This window comes from Muscardinus avellanarius, assembly GCF_963383645.1.
Source record: "Muscardinus avellanarius genome assembly, chromosome: 3".
NCBI classification, from domain to species: Eukaryota; Metazoa; Chordata; class Mammalia; order Rodentia; family Gliridae; genus Muscardinus; species Muscardinus avellanarius.
This window is the reverse complement of record NC_137788.1, coordinates 123,614,522-123,631,062: the sequence shown is the minus strand read 5'-3', so window position 1 is coordinate 123,631,062 and position 16,541 is coordinate 123,614,522. Positions and strand designations below refer to the sequence as shown.

Here is a 16,541-nt window from a genome sequence, read left to right as displayed (position 1 = left end):
GTTTCTCAGACTGTATACTTTTATCTTATAAGTTGCTTATTTCATCTGAATAGGCATGGATTTCATGACGTTTGATTCTATTAGCTTGCCCCTTAAGCCTCCTTTATCTTCCCATGTACTTTCTACCTTCTGATCAGTGAAGAATCATAAACTTCTGCATCTAAGAAGGACTGGCCAATTCCAGACTTGTGTTTTGAGTTCTATAGTAAATTCTTTTTTTACAATTACTTTTTTTTTTTTTTTTTTTTTTGCGGGTTTGGGGATAGAACCCAGGGGCATTTGACCTTTGAGCTCCACCCCCTGCCCTATTTTTTATTCTTTATTTTGAAACAGGGTCTCACTAAGTTGCAGAGGGCCTCACTAAGTAGCTGAGGCTGTCCGCGAACCGCGATCCTCAGGTCTCAGTCTCCTGAATGCTGGGATTACAAGCGTGCGCCACCACGCCTGGCTTTTTTTTTTTTTTTAGACTTTCTAATCCCACATATCTTGACTTTGGAAAATTTTGAATCAGATTTTTATAAGTAATACGTTAGCTTGGTCTGCATAGGACTTATTATATTTTGTAAGCAAACTCAATTGTCACTGAAATCTTAGTTTTTAAATATATTACTTTTGTCTATTAAGAACCACCTTTTTGGAGTTGCATCTATTTTCCCCATCATGGCTATAATAATAAGAAACACTTCCTGCTTGGGGTCATTTAACCTCTGTCCACTCTCAAGGGAGGGCACATGAGTAGTAATGTCTTTTCAAGAGTTTGACCTGAAAGCCAGGAGCATCATGGGAAGGCATGTAATACCTTGTCACTGATGAAGGGTCTTTCATCCCAGTTCATTTCTGTAGGTAAGGATCAGAACGGTCTGACTCTGGGTTATAGCAAAGTACTACAGGATTACAATTTTACCTGTTCAGATATAGTATTAAATGAGACCTAGCTTTTTTTTTTCCCTAAGGGAACTACAAAGCCAGCCGCACTTGTTGAGCACCTGCTAGGTTTACATGGAAGTCTTTTGTGCTGTGAATTCTTTATTGGCAAAGGAGTAAGGCCAACATCACACGTGGTACACAGTACAACTATGTGCATGAAATGAAGGGAATGGGTGAGAAGCAGGGTTTTCAGGAGTGTTCTGTCCTCAGGCCGCTCCATATGAAAGTGGTTCTCCTAAGACCCAGTGGTTCCAGTTCTTGAGACCGAGCTGCCACTTGACCTTCTTCCAGAGATGAAGAGGAAAGGCATTATTCATCTGAGATCATTTTGAAGTGTTTATCATAAACCTGGCTTTTTATTTTGTGTGTGTGTGGGGGGGTACTAGGAGTAGAACACAGGGGCTTTTCTACCTCCAGGCTATACTTCCAGACCTATTTTATATTTGCTTGGAAACAGGATCTCATTAAGTTGCTGAGAGACTCACTAAGTAGCCGAGGCTGGCTTTGAACCTGTGTGATCCTCCTGTCTCAGCCTCCCAAGCGCTGGGATTACAAGCGTGCGCCACTACATCTGGCTTATAAACCTGGCTTCTAAGGAAAGCCTGCAAAGCATTGATGCAGAAAAAATTATTCTTAGGAAATCTCCGCTGACCATAGACCAAGTGAGACTGTTGTGTAGTTATTGACCATAGACCAAGTGAGACTGTTGTGTAGTTATTGACCATAGACCAAGCGAGACTGTTGTGTAGTTATTGACCATAGACCAAGTGAAAATAATCACTGGACAGCATTCCCAGTGGCAAAAGCATCAGCTCTGAGAATGGCCTGGAGTCATGGAGTAGGCCTGAATGTCATGCAGTAGGGAGAAAAGTAATACCCGCTGGGCAGCACTCTCTTCACATACCCCGGGTAGTTATTCAGAATCTTTTTCTGTGTAAAACCCACGTTTTCTCCTTGCTCTCGTTTCTTTCTTGAATGTGTATCGGAAAACATGTGCTTTGTAACGAGCAATTTGTATCTAGAAGAGGTGCTCTTCCTTTCAGATCACTCTGGAGTGCAGAGATAAGATTTTGGTGGTGTGCTGCACACATTTGGTGCTCAGTAGGTGCAGAAAGGGGGGCAGAAAAACAGGCAGGAGAGAGGGGAAGGAGAGGGACTGAACCAGCCTCAGGCCTTGGAGTTGGCTTGCAGATCCAGCAGGTTCTATCATTGACACATTGGGTAACCTAGTAATGTTCATTAACTTGTAACTCTTAAATATAATACCTACTTCATGGGGTTTTTGAGAAGTATAAATAAGTTAATGCATATTAATGTCTGCCACAGACTGACTCATTATGTTCATGAATTCTAGTGATTGTCTTCTTTGAGAAAATTCTTACCTGGACTTTAAAGTGTGTCCACATCAATTCATATGGACTCCCCAGAGCAGAGAGAGCCAAGCACACTGAGATTCCCCGTGAGAGCAGGTGGTCACAGATGGTAGGGTTCTCAGGGACTCCCCCGGGTGCTGACTTGAAGTCCAAAGGCTGCTGTTTCTCTAATTGCCCTTAGGTATGAGTCTCCCTCCTTGCTAGATGTCTTTAGAGAAAGCTTTTTGTGATTAGATTTCAGGCTTACCTCCCTATTCCTTGCCCCTTTCATCATGAAACTAGAGCAATCTCCAGTGAACGTCCGCAGGGATGTTCAGAGAGTCCCAGCAGCCTTCTCTCCTGTCCACCCACGATGGCACAGAAGCTGACCTTGTGCCATCCAGTGGGTTCTGCTAGGCTTACTGACGCATCCCATCGTTGTCAGAGCCGGCTTCAGCTGCTATCTCTACAGTTAGGTGTGTAAAGCCCCTCTCAATGTACTTTATTTCAGGTTGGAAAGCTCATCCAAGAAGCAGCTGGAAGAAGTAATCTGAAGAGAGTAACTCTGGAACTCGGAGGAAAAAGTCCCAATATTATTTTTGCTGATGCAGATTGTAAGTCAAGCTCAGATCTCATGCATGCCAAACGCATCCCCTTCTGTGTGCTTTCTTGTATTTCAATGATAGGACATTAAGAAAAGGTCCTTTAAACTAAGGGAAATCAAGATATTCTTCTGAGGAAAAAATAGCTTACTATTGGGGAAAGGGCACTTATCAGTTGACTACTGAACAGAGTTTATTTTCTCAACACTAATGAGCTGTTTTAACTCAGTGACTTTGTAGAATAGGGTAGATGGGGTGAAGGCCTAATAAGCAGTAAATAGTGGAAGGTATAATATTATCAGCCTCTGAACACCAAGGTATAGTGTCCCTGCCTAGATTTAAGACATCTAAAACTTCTCAACTGGGCCTGGTGGCTGATAAATCATTAAAAATAAATCCGACTTCACTAGGCCTGCCAGCACGTCCCTGACCCACAGTGCCCTCTGGTTAGTTGTCTCAAACCCTTTTTGCTGCTCCCAGGACTTCAGCTAGAGTAGAAACACACTGCAGTCAAATTATATGCAAATAGATCTTGCCTGGAGGACGTTACAGAGGCTGCCAGCAATACTGTAGGAAAGCTGGTATCTCCAAGAAGGAAAGCCACCTATTCCTTTCAGCACAAACGTGTTTTTTTTTTTTTTGAAAAGCTCGCCAGGAATGAAATTCCATAACTTTGTTTCCTCTCCCCATCCTCCAAGCTGAGCTGCTTCCCAGATCTCATCAGGTTGCTTGAGTTGTAGCCCCAGCTTGGAATTTGCAGTTTGGCTTTTGTTTTACATTATTTTCAAGATCAGAATTCTTATACGTATTCCTCTTGAGGTGTAAGTACTCCCTTCTCTGTCATCAATAGATTGAGTCAGTCGGCCAGCTGGTCATTTAGCAACTAACACACACGAGATTTATTAATACTATCTTGTGTAAGAGATGAAAATGGAGGCATTTTCATAGGCCGTTGTAACACACAGGCAATTTAGTGTCTCCAAAGAAGATCCACTGCTATTATAATCACAAAAATTCTAATTAAACGCACAACTACAAGAGTGTATAGATTAGAGTTTATCAACTGACAGGCCACAGACCACATGCAGAATACACACGTTTACTTGTGTAAATATTACACCGTGCTTATAAAATAAAACTGCATATCAAAATACTGATTTCCTGGCTTGTTTAAAATTGGAGAGATCCTGCAGACCTTGTGCTTCCATTCATGCATGGCCAAGCCAGTCGTAGCAACTTCCCTTCTCAGTTTCCCCATCACATTTCTTTTACCACTGATTCCTACTATCTGCCTTACCCTTTTGCATATTAGGGACCTGAGATTCCTGTGATGGATGATGCGGCCCAATCCTTCTGTTTCCAGAACAAAAAGAGGCTCAGGGAACTGAAGCTGTCAAGTTCACATAGCAAGGAACGTCAGGGTCTAGTTAGAAAAGAACAAGCTTCACGTCCACTCCAGAGCTAGTCCTTGTCCAGCTACGCAGTGAGCAGGACAGGACAGCGGGGCTGGGAGGGGCTGGAGGGAGGTCAGGCCGTGGCAGGCCCCTCTGCAGGCAGAGCGGCGTGATGAGCACGGCTTGTTTCCTCCCGCAGTGGACTATGCTGTAGAGCAAGCCCACCAGGGCGTGTTCTTCAACCAAGGCCAGTGCTGCACTGCAGGCTCGCGCATCTTTGTGGAGGAATCCATCTACGAGGAGTTCGTGAGGAGAAGCGTGGAGCGGGCCAAGAGACGCGTCGTGGGGAGCCCCTTCGATCCCACCACGGAGCAGGGGCCCCAGGTAGAGAGTGCACCAGCATTCCCTTCGTCTCATTTCAGGCCAGCACAGACATTGGGTGCCAGTGAGACTCAACAAGACAGCATCTTCACTTTTCTTGTCCTCTTCTACCTCATCTTCGTGGCGGGAAAAGTCTCTGCGAGAGATTGCTTATTTCTTATGCTTTCTGTGTCTAATTTCTCTCTAAATTAGACACGGGATTAGAATTCTCTTAAAGATGTTTTGAATTTGGGGGATGAGATAGAGTCTCTCTTAGCTCTAGGGAAAATCCTGGAAGTGACAGAAAGATCTCGTCCCTAGAACCCAGTCTCTAATCAGTAAGCTTCAGAACATCCCTACCGATGCCATGGTCCAGGAGTGGGGTATCGCTCCTTCCCAGAGCCGTTTATCCTTTACCAGCTGCCAAGGATTCTCTCCAGCACCCGCACTAGTCTGGAGAGATCACATGCAGCTTGTAAATGTGTAGGCACGAAGGTCTGGCTCACTTTCCCCCTGGCTGTTTGGTTCTCTCGAACTGGGTCACACTGTAGGGGGTTGGCAGGGGACACACATGTCCCTCCTGAGCAGCCAGGCTCATCGTAACCATCGTAATATATTCCTAAGTGGTTTTAATCTGTAGACACGGTCTGAAATTTGTAAAGGGATATCTGAACCAGCTATCACCTGGGTCATTAGAGCATAGGTTTTCTTGGTAAAGGACAACATCTCATCGGTATGATGACCATTGGAGAAAAGATCAATGTTCTATCTGAGCACTACAGGAAACTCAGGTGAATGTAGATTTTTGTGATTAGTCATAGTAATTGAATAACTGTCAATGTTGAAAGGAAAACCGACCTTAGTTTTTGGATTAGGAAGTTTGCCTTTACCTAATCCTCCCCTGTAAAGGTATGATAGTAATTTTCTTTCTTCCTTCCTTCCTTCCTTCCTTCCTTCCTTCCTTCCTTTCTTTCTTTCTTTCTTTCTTTCTTTCTTTCTTCCTTCCTTCCTTCCTTTCTTGCAGTACTAGGGATGGAACCCAGGGGCATTCTACCTCCAAGCTACACCCCAGCCCTATTTTTTATTCTTTATTTTGAAACAAGGTCTCACTGAGTTGCAAAAGGCCTCACTAAGTAGCTGAGGCTGTCTGTGAGCTGTGATCCTCCTGCCTCAGCCTCCCAAATGCTGAAATACAAGAGTTTGACACCACACCTGGCTTAGTAATTTCTTAAAAAAAAAAAAAAAAAAGGAAGAAGAAGAAGCTGGGCATGGTGATGCATACTTGTAATCTCAGTACTTGGGTGGCTGAGATAGGAGGGTGGTGGTTCAAGGCCAGCCTCTGCTACTTAGGCCCTCCACAACTTAGTGAGACCCTGTTTCAAAGTAAAGAATAAAGAATAGGGTTGGGGGTGTAGCTTGGAGATAGAATGCCTCTGGGTTCCATCCCCAGTACTGCAAACAAAAAAAAAAAAAAAAAAAAAAAAGAAAGAAAGAAGAAAGAACAAGAGAAAGAAAGAAAAGGATAGAAAGAAATATCAAAAGAGGCAATTTGGCTATGTGCTAACTTATGTATGTTTTTGTTTTTTTATTATCAGTACAATTTGCATAATCATTCACTTGGTTAAGGAAGTGAATTTTTCCTTTTATAACCATGAGTAATAAATCAGCCGGTATCGCCATCATTTTGACACATTTTCAGCTCTTTCCTTGATGCTTCAGGTTAGACACAGTCATCAGAGCCTCACTTTGTTTGAGTCCTCTGTATAGCAGGTTCGGCCATACGTACTTTCCAGATATTTTTAAATTTAGATTTAAAATTAAAAAATAACAAGTAGTTTCATATCATTTGATTGGCTCTATTAAAATTTTGGAAAAAAATATAAATGAGAGCTTCTTGAGAGCTCGCCTGCTCCCCTTTTCATAGGAGGTTTTACTCGAGGTTATTTCTTCTGTAGATTGATAAGAAGCAGTACAACAAGATCCTGGAACTCATCCAGAGCGGAGTGGCTGAGGGCGCCAAGCTGGAATGCGGAGGCAAAGGACTGGGCCGCAAGGGGTTTTTTATTGAGCCTACAGTATTTTCCAATGTCACTGATGACATGCGGATTGCCAAAGAGGAGGTATCAAATACGGTGTTCTTATGAAAGCCACATTTTTCTTGGATGGTTTCCAGGGCATTTCTAATGGACAATTTTAGAGCTGTAGCATATTTTATATTCATACATTTCCCAGTGGCAATAAACATGACCATGAAAATCCCAGTTGCGGGAAAGAAGTTAAACCAGAAGGCAAACTAGAGATGGCAGCAGGGGACAGGCTGTGTGACTGTCAGAGCCAACACTGGGCTCCAGAATACACTGGCAGCAGTCTGGTTCCCCAAACATGGGTCACCTGGGCTGTCAGCTAGCAAAGAGAAAACACCCAAGCATCCTCGTCCCTGCGCAGGTGAGGGCGGAGGAGCAGGCAGCTCAGCCAGCGGCGCTGCAGTGTTCTCAGCTCTGGAGGAGTGTTTGGGGCTCATGAGGAATTCACTTCCTCTTTTGTAACACACCGTGTGACCAAGTGAGGCTGGGGGCGGGTGGGGGAGGGCAGCGCTGGGGATATTAAACTTTGAGTTTAGACTCATATGACCTTAACTGGGACATTTTGGGCTGTTTTTCAGTTTTGTGCTGCTAAGTGTAAATCTCATTTGAATAACAAAGGCAAAGTCAACCTGCTTTAAAGTGGGCAAAGGAGGGAAAGGAATGATGGTGAAGCAGCCCTGTTGAGTTGGGCTCTTTTGTTGCAGATCTTTGGTCCTGTTCAGGAAATTCTGAGGTTTAAGACTATGGATGAAGTTATCGAAAGAGCCAATAACTCCGAGTTTGGACTGGTAGCGGCTGTCTTTACGAATGACATCAACAAGGCCCTCACAGTGTCTTCTGCAATGCAAGCTGGGACTGTTTGGTAAGCTCAGAGGCAGTGTTCCCATCTCAGTCTTCAGCTGGTGTCATAAAGGCTGGTGTCCGTTCATTCTCACGACGCTAATGAATAACCTGAGGCAGGCTCGGTTTATAAAGAGAAGAGGTTATTTAGCTCACACTTGTGAAGGCCCCAAATCCAATCAGCATGGCAGAGACTCTTAACTGGGTCTACAGCAGATGGCGGTGACAGAGCCCATGGTGGCAGAGATTACGTCCCTGAACAGCAAGCCAGAGGGAAAGGCTGAGGGTACCGGCTCCTCTTAGAACAGCTTAGCCTTGTAAGAGCTCAGGGAGCTACCTTCTGCCCTTCTGAGAGCTTCCTCTAGGCTGCTCTGCCGTGTGTGTGTGTGTGTGTGTGTGTGTGTGTGTGTGTGTGTGTTACTGGGGATTAAACCCAGGGGTATTCTACCTCCAAGCTTGAGCTCCACCCTCAGCACGATTTTTTATTTGGAAACAGGGCCTCACTAAGTTGCTGATGCTGGCCACAAACCTGCTGTCGTCTTGTCTCAGCCTCCGCGGTACTGGGATTACAAGTGTGAGCTACCATGCCCACCTTAGGCTGTACCTCTTAAAGGTTCACATCTTCTCCCAATGTTGCCACCCTAAGCTCCAAGCTCCAACACCCGAACCTTGGGGGACAAACCATATCCAAACTATAGCATGCGGGGCTTATAATTCCCAGAAGCCAGGGTACAATAGACATAGTTTGAGAAGGATGAGAAATGTCAAGGGCATCCAGACTTCAACCTGAGAATGAGTACAGTTCTTAAGGGCTAGACTAGGAAATAAAAGTAAATTTTAAATTATACATAAATTTTTAATCTGGAGGAAAGAAAAATAATTTGAAAGAAATATGCCAATGAGACGATCCTTTGTGGCGGTAGAAATCATACTAACTCACAGTGCTATGTTTTCTTCCAGGATCAATTGTTACAATGCCTTAAATGCCCAGAGCCCTTTTGGGGGCTTCAAGATGTCTGGAAATGGGAGAGAAATGTAAGTGCCAAAGTTGCTGATGCCTGCAGAGAAGTAGGGATTGAGAATATCAGCACAGAGCAGCACTCATGAAATAGTTTAGTTCTCTTACACTCATCCATGCATTAAACTAATATCTTGTTGAGCACATGCTAGTATAAGCTAAGTATTACATGTTATAAAAGTGAGTAAGACACAAGTCCTTTGTGCTGAGAGGGCAGAGAGAAGAATTAATGTGCCAGTAATTCCAATTAATAACGGCTATTATAGAAGCATGTCAAACATCTTGTAAATACAGAGGAAAAACCAATTAATCTTGTCTGGTGAGGTTGGAGAAGACATCCCAGAGGAAATAACATTTCAATCTTTAGAAGCAGCCATTCACCAACTGGCAGCCCAGGGGCCAAATCTGGCCTGCAGAGATGCTTTGTTTTGCTTCTGTGTTGTTTGAAAGTCTTTAACTAACACTCTAGAATGAGGAGGCTTTTCATAAAATCTAGATTTCTTGCTTGTTTTCATTCCCCTGTAACAAAACCGCCAGAGCTGTGTGTCCTGCAGTTCGCCACGCCCCTCGCTGCTCCTGCTCTTGGGAGTGCATGGAGGCTGCTGTTCCTGCTGCCCACAGGTCGCTCACATATCACCTGCTCGGCCCCGATGGGCGCTGAGTTTGGGATTGCAGGGTGAGGGTACGGGGTCAACCAAGGGGACTTATTGAAGATGCAAGTAGAAAGATTGGTTTAAGTCACATCTCAAAGGGCTTTAAAGGAAATTCCATGGGAACTGAGTTGCTATAGGAGATGTTAAGGTCTAGACACCTGAAATAGAGGGTGTCTTGGCAGACACTAGAGGAAGGCTGGTTAGAAGGATGTTGCAGTAATAGTAACAGTGGCTTTAGTTCATTCAGGTTGCTGTAACAAGACACCTTAGACGTTATTGCTCACAGTTCTGGGGCTAAGTCTAAGAGGAAGGCACCAGCAGCACCGTGTCTTCATCATCCCTCATAGATGACACCTTCTGTGTCCTCAGGTGGTTGAAGGGCAAGGGAACTTGCTCAGCCTCTTTTAGGTCCTAATTTCATTCATGAAGGTGGGGTCCTCATGGCTTAATTACTTCCCAAAGGTCTCCATTTCTTAATAGTGTCACATTGGTTTTTAGGTTCTAACATGAATTTTGGGGTGATACAGACATTTAGACCATAGCAGCTATCATTGATTAGGCATCAGTTGTTTACCTGGCTTTACGATAACCTCTTTCCTAACACTGTTTCATTTGTTTTCACAATTATTCCATGGGATGAATACATTATTGATGGCCTAGATAGAGCTAAGGGGTAGAGTAGTTGAGTAGTTCACAGCCAGTAAGCGGCAAGATCTGAGATTTAAATCTAGGTCTCAGTGGTTCCAAATACACTTAATTCTCATGACATCCAGCCTTGGAGGCATGGGGCCAGGCACAGGGTCTGTTCAGGCACACGATCAGAGCCTGAGATGAGCCAACAGAGTCCTCCTGAGATGCTAATGACCTGAAAAATAGGACTAGAACTAGATTCAAGAGGGAACTTAGTGCTGGCCTGCATATAAATGAATTTTTAAACATTCAGGGGATGAATGGTAGCCAGGGACTTCCTGAGTTGACATCCATCCAGAAAAAAAGTTACTTTCCCTCATTTTTAATGGAGCTGATTACTAAGAGGGAGATGCAGCTCACTCATTAAGCCACTTGAAATATTGTTGGAGAAGTGAAATATATAATGCTGAAGGAACCAGAAGAGTCCCAGAAAAGATTGAGGGCCCAGAGATAAAGGGCATTGCTGTGAGCTGAGGCCAATGACCTGGCACAGGGCTTTTCTTTGGCCTTTCGAGGATGGAGAAGAGGGATGTGTTCCCAGGTTGGAGGGTAGAGCAAGGTGGCCGGATGAGCAAGTAAAGATATTGGGAGAGAGGATGGCGTGGGGATGGGCCAGGAAGCCATCAGACTAGGGAAGAGGGTTTGCACACTCCAGACACCTTAAGCTGCTACTTTCTAGCCCATAACCATTAAACCATTTAGTAGGCCTGGTGAGGCCATGGGCAGTTTTGATGTGGATCCGGGCTCTAACGTTTACCACCTGTGTAACCTTGCACAGATGACTTCCTCTCTAATCCCCAGTGTCCTTATCTGTAGATGGGAATAACTCTGGTGCCCACAGTAGAGACACAGTAGAGTTACATGTTAGAAGTAAGTTTACAAAGCCCCAGCCGTGCCTGGCTGGCCCTCGGGAGTTAGCTGCTGCTGCTGCTGCCTGTGCTCGAGGAGGTAGGTGAGCCGCCTTTTTCATACCAAACCTGTTACTTTGAAGTGTGACAGAGTTTTCCTAAATCCCAGCAAGCGTCACTAGCTTCTCTTCAGTTTCTAGTAGGGCTGGGAGACAGTTATCCCTTCATCCCCTGCTTCTGGCCCGAGTGCCTCACAGTTAGGGATTCATATTCCTTCAGTCCGCCAGACGCCTGTATCCCAGGTACTGCTTGGCTCCACGCGGCCTCGACATCCCGCCCTCACTGCTGAAGATGCACTCCGCTTGGTACTTCCTTTCTGCCTCTGTAGCTTGCCCTCATCCTGTCTCAAGCATCAAAGCAGCCTCCAGCTCTGGGAAGCCACTGGCGCTGCTTACGTTGCCAGTTTTGTTACAGATAATTAACAGGGTGAATCACTAGCATAAAATACACTTGTAATACATGGTTGCTGGATGGATCCAAATTCAGGCAAACCCTACTCCTCATCATGGGCAGGTCTCCTGCCAGAATCCAGACCTGTGAGTTACGCAGGGCCTGTGTGTGCCCATCAGAAATGGCCCTTTGCAGCCGGGCATGGTGGCACATGCTTGTAATCCCAGCGTTTGGGAGGCTGAGACCAGAGGATCGCGGTTCACGGACAGCCTCAGCTACTTAGTAAGGCCCTCTGCAACTTAGTGAGACCCTGTTTCAAAGAATAGAGAATAAAAATGGGGCAGGGGCTGTAGCTTGGAGGTCAAATGCCCCTGGGTTCCATCCCCAGACCCGGAAAAAAAAAAAGAAGAAATGTCCCCTTGCTAGAAAGACATTTCAGGAGACAGCTTGCTATGTCAGAACCACAGATAACAGCGGCCCAAGAGACTGAGGAGCAGCTGCTCTGCACTGTCCTGTGAGCATCGTCGTGATCTGTCCTTCCCACTGCAGTTGAACGAATCCTGGTTTCTAAGTAACCTGCTTTGGGTTTGTTTGCTTGTTTTTTGCCTCTGCCTATTCCATGTTTTTTCTCTCTTAAGTGTCCTGGAGTGGTAGGAAACACTTCCCCACCCCTCCGTCTCACTTGACACGTCCCCAGAAACCCGACATAACCTCCATCTGGACATCTCGTGCTCCTCTGTGGCCTGCAGACTTCGTGCTCACCCGCAAGAGGAGCAGAGAAGGGAAGCGGCGCTTGCAGGGGCAGCTCCGGAGCAGCCCTGGCTCTGGGAGCCGGGAGGCTGCCCTCTGCAGTCCTCCAGCCGCTGCGCTCGCCCCAGCAGAGATGCTCGGGTCTCCTGCCCAGCCAATCCCATCTCTTTCTCCCTTCCCCACCTTTTCTGTTTCTTCCTCATTTAAGCTCCCCCTGGTGTGAAAGATGGTAAAATGTGAACTATAAAATATGTCACAAGCCAAAAGAAGGCCGTGAACCTCGGTGTTTTAGAAACTGAGGGCATAGGCATGGGAAACGAGAACCACAGTGATGCTGAAAATTGGCCTCTCTAGTCGTGCATGTGTGCATGTGCATGCACATGTACACGCATGTGTGCATGCATGCACCCTGTGTGTGGGGTTGGTGCCTGAAGCATGCTTATCTGAGGAACCACCCTCAGAGATTCTGATTTAGTGGATCTGGGCTGGGGCCCAGGATCTGCATTTTTAACAAGCTTCTGGAATGATTCTGGTGCAGGTGGTCTGGGGATCTCATTCTGAGAAATGCCACTGCAGGCCCAAGAAAAGTGCAGGAAATATAGACCTTAAACAGATTTGTTTTATGGGCGAGTCAGTGATTCCTAAAATAACTTGCAGGAAGCCAACAAAATCTAACATTATTTGCTTACCTCTAATACGCCATATTAACCTCATCTTAGGGAATAGCCTAGTCTCTTGAGAAGCACACGCGGGTCCTGGATGTCCCTGCCAGAGGCTAGCACACCTGTGACAGTGGCCGGAGAGACTGAGGCACTCGAGCGAGTGCCGTCTTCCTTTGGTGGGTGGTACTGGGCTTGAACCCAGGGCGCTCTGCCATGGAGCTACACCCAGCCCTTTTATTTTTTATTTGGAAGCAGCACCTTACCAAGCTAACCTCACTTCAACCTAGACCGAAATGGCTGATTTTTGTGCAGCAGTGGGGTCTCCCTTGAGAGCTGGGGAACCCTAGAGTCAGATAATTGAACTGCAGAAAATAGATCTGAGAGGGATCCTGGAATGAGATGGTGAACTGCTGAAGAATCCAAACCTCGGGCTTCCAGGAAGCTGGAAGTAGAGCTCCCTGAAATGTGGGCCAGATGCCTGATGCCTGCCTCTGGGCCTTGCCACGCTACTGAAGCAGAATCTTTGGTGCAGGGAGGTCAAGAACCTGTAGTTTAAGCAAGATCGTCAGGTGCTACTTATGAGTGTGCTGGGGTTCAGGAACTGCTGCCAGAGAGGGGCCTGAGCACCAGGAGGATGGGGTGATGCTGTCTTTCAGCAGTCAACGGCAGAGCCATGGTCTCCTGCCCACCCTTCGGCCGCAGGGCTCTTTCCCTGCTCCTCCTGCCTGGCCACACTACTCCCAGACCTCCCGGGCTCCGCTGACAGCCCAGGCACACAGGCAGGCCTTCTCTTGGTGGCAGATTTGAGTCCTCGCCTCTGCCTCAGAGTGGCCCAGCAGGCTCTCCACTCCTGGCGCACCCAACGCTCTGGGATCCAGTATCTCTCCAAAGCAACTGTGCCCCAAGGCTTCTGACTCAGCAGACGCCCTGGCATTGCTCTCAACCTAATTAGAGATCTGAGCAGAAGGAAAGTGTGGCTCTAGGTCTGCCTGAGAGCTGCACAAAGCCTGGAAACCAGAAGGGAGTCATTTCAGTTCCAGCAGGGGGCACATCATGTCCCTGACCAGAGGCACATTCAGACTTGCCCGAGGGCAGGACCAAATCCAAGGAGAACGGAGCTGAGCTGGTAATAAAAAGGGCGTGGGGCCTGCTGGAGTCAGGCGGAGCCACAGATGAGCAAGGGTTGCCCCACCTGCCCCCTCCTTCCTCTAGGTGGAATGGTCTCTGCAGATAGACGACGGCATGCTTGCCCAGGCTCTGCCTGGCTGCCCTCTGATGTCCTGGGCTTGTCAACTCAGGTGCCCTTGGAGTTCAGAGGAATGGCTGGCACCGCGATTGGAGCCTTGCATTAGCCTGGGCATCCCTGAAAAGAACCGGGCTCGCAGCAAAGCCCTGTGGCAGTAGCTGTACCGTTTATAGCTGACTTTTAAATGGCAGCCCTCCCCAGTCCTTCGGTTCTCAGAGGCATCTCCCAGCGTTCTTTTGTTTTCTTTTGGTAGTGGGGACCCTGTGGCAGCAGGATGAAGGCCCTTCCTGCCCCCTCCTCCCTGCTCCTCCCTTCCACTCAGCCGGGTCCAGCAGGGCAGAGGTGCTCTCCAGGCCCCCAGGGGGTGACCTGGGGTGCGGGTGTGGCCAAAAGGCTCCAGCCGAGAGGCTCTCCTAGGCTGTCAACCTCACAAAGGAGGACCTTCAAAAGGAGAGAAGAAAACTTTCCTCTAAAGAAAACAGAACATGCTTGAGTTTACAATGAACCAGAAAAAAGAAAAAAATAAAGGCAACTAAAATGAGGTAAAAAAAGAGACAGAGGGATGGGAGAGAGGGACAGCGCAGCACGCAGGCTTTGCCACACGGCCCTGACTTCTGGCGATGCCCCAGAGGGCTGGGCATGGCTGGGAATGGCCGGGGCTCCTGAACCCACCTAGGCAGCGACCCTCTCCTCTCAAACCTCTACCTAGTCAGAGGAGGGGACCAGTTATTTATTCAGGAGAAGCAAAACTTATCCTGAGACCAGCACAGCGCTTTCCATCATACCGGTTCAATGTTTGTTTGTTGACCCAACATGACAATTCTTGATCCATTACCAAGATCCAGAGGGGGGGGTGGGCGAAGGAGAAGAAAAGCACAAAGCTCATCAACGGAGCCCAGTCTCCTTTTAACCGATTATGTTTAATTTTTTAATCTATTCCCTGACTCCATGAGTCTCTGGACAGTGCTCACTCAAGATTTTCTCTTTAACATATTGCAGATGATTTCTGTTTTGGATGATTTCTGTTTTTCCATGGTAGATCTTAGGTTTTCGTTCTTGCTAAGTCTAAGGAATAATTAAGCGGAGTTTAGAATACCAGAGAGGGTTCTCACCTGGGAATGTCAGCCCTTTCTTTGAATTGCAGTGAATAGTTCTAGACAGGCGATGGGAACAGACATCCAGAGAGTCTAGAGAGGCAGGGCCAGGGCTCCAGGAAGGACCGCAGGCCGCACTGCTGTCTTGAACCAATGCTGCCTGCGGGAGGGGTCCACAGGTGGCGCGCCCCCCACAGCGCTCTACCCAGGTGCAGGGCTGGGTCCACACCGACTCCAGGCCTGGCTGTGAACACCAGTCTCCCTTTAAGTGTAAGTGACTGCGGGTTGTCTCTGCCTCTGGAGTTGGCCTGCATTCCCCTTGAAATGTCTATTTCTTACTTTATTCCAAAAGATATCTTTCTTGAGACAGATTGCATTCTCCCTTAAATCTGCCTCCCTAAATAAATGTTTCTGAAAGAGAAGAAAGGGAGGAAGGAAGGAAAGAAGGAAGGAAGGAAGGGAGGGAGGAAGGAAGGACGGACTGCTCATGAGCTGATGGCTTCTCTGCTTCTCAGGAAGGTCTGCTCACAGGGGTGACTGCACCACTCCGGCCTCCCCCATGCGCTCACCTCCCCATGGCAGCCTGGGCCTCTCTTACCCGACACTGCTCCTTTCTGTGTTTCAGGGGAGAGATCGGTTTGCGAGAGTACTCTGAAGTCAAGACTGTGACCGTGAAGATCCCCCAGAAGAACTCCTAAGAAGGCGGGGAAGGGAGGTGGCGGCGCCTGCCTGCTCCCTCTGCCTCTCCGCAGGGCCAGCTCTCAGGAATGCCAAGTTGAGCCAGGGCCTCCTTTAAAGGTTGAAATGATGACATGGAGCAAGCATATCACTAAGACCAAAGCAGAGCAGCGGGGCAGGGGCTGTGGGCAGGGGCTGTGGGCAGGGTTGGGGGCGGTGGCCCAGGTAAGGGAGGCCAGGGGCACATCCAGGCCTCTTTCTTGACCGTGGGAAGGGGTGGGGAGCAGCACTTTCAAATGCTGTCTTCAGGAGAACTTCCCTCTCGAGGAAAAGTGGCCTTTGTGCAGTCTCTGTGTTCCTCCTTCCGGTTTCTTCCAGCTTCTCCCAAGGAAATCTCAGCTGAGCTCATTTGGGGCAGATGTTTGGGCCGAGAACAATTTTCCAAGGTTTTGCAGCCAAATTACCATTTCATGTCATCCATTTCTTCAAAGCAAACATGAAATGGTTTTAGTTAGAACCAGACCAGACTGGAATTGCCAGGAGCTGGTGTACTAAAGATACTCTCTGGTCAGAACCGGGATCTGCCTGACCCAATATGGGTTTCTTATGTCAATAAATAACACACACAAAAGAAAATCAGGACCATGCAAATCAGAGGTCATCATATATTCATATATAGCTCACAGCTTTGGAGCCTGCTACAGTGGTGTGTGTGTGTGTGTGTGTGTGGTGTGTGTGTGTGTGTGTGTGTGTGTGTGTGTGTTTAATTCTTGGTTATTCTGGAATAAGGTAGGGGGTGGCTTCTACATATATATATATATACACACATATATATATACATATATATATATATATATATACATACATACATACATACATACAAACACACACAC

At 47.0% G+C, this 16,541-nt stretch overlaps 1 protein-coding gene across 2 annotated transcripts in view; it reads left to right on the top strand.

Annotated features, from left to right (window-relative positions):
- Positions 1 to 15,668, top strand: part of ALDH1A2 (aldehyde dehydrogenase 1 family member A2) — a gene marked incomplete at both ends in the record, with an annotated part of 93,101 nt that extends 77,433 nt beyond the window's left edge. For both annotated transcript variants that reach the window (XM_080690376.1, XM_080690375.1), the window contains 6 exons: positions 2,791 to 2,893; positions 4,475 to 4,659; positions 6,591 to 6,755; positions 7,424 to 7,581; positions 8,520 to 8,594; positions 15,596 to 15,668. In XM_080690376.1, coding sequence (XP_080546502.1) covers positions 2,791 to 2,893; positions 4,475 to 4,659; positions 6,591 to 6,755; positions 7,424 to 7,581; positions 8,520 to 8,594; positions 15,596 to 15,668 — 759 coding nt within the window. The remainder of the gene's footprint in view (positions 1 to 2,790; positions 2,894 to 4,474; positions 4,660 to 6,590; positions 6,756 to 7,423; positions 7,582 to 8,519; positions 8,595 to 15,595) is intronic.
- Positions 15,669 to 16,541: the final 873 nt, after the last annotated feature.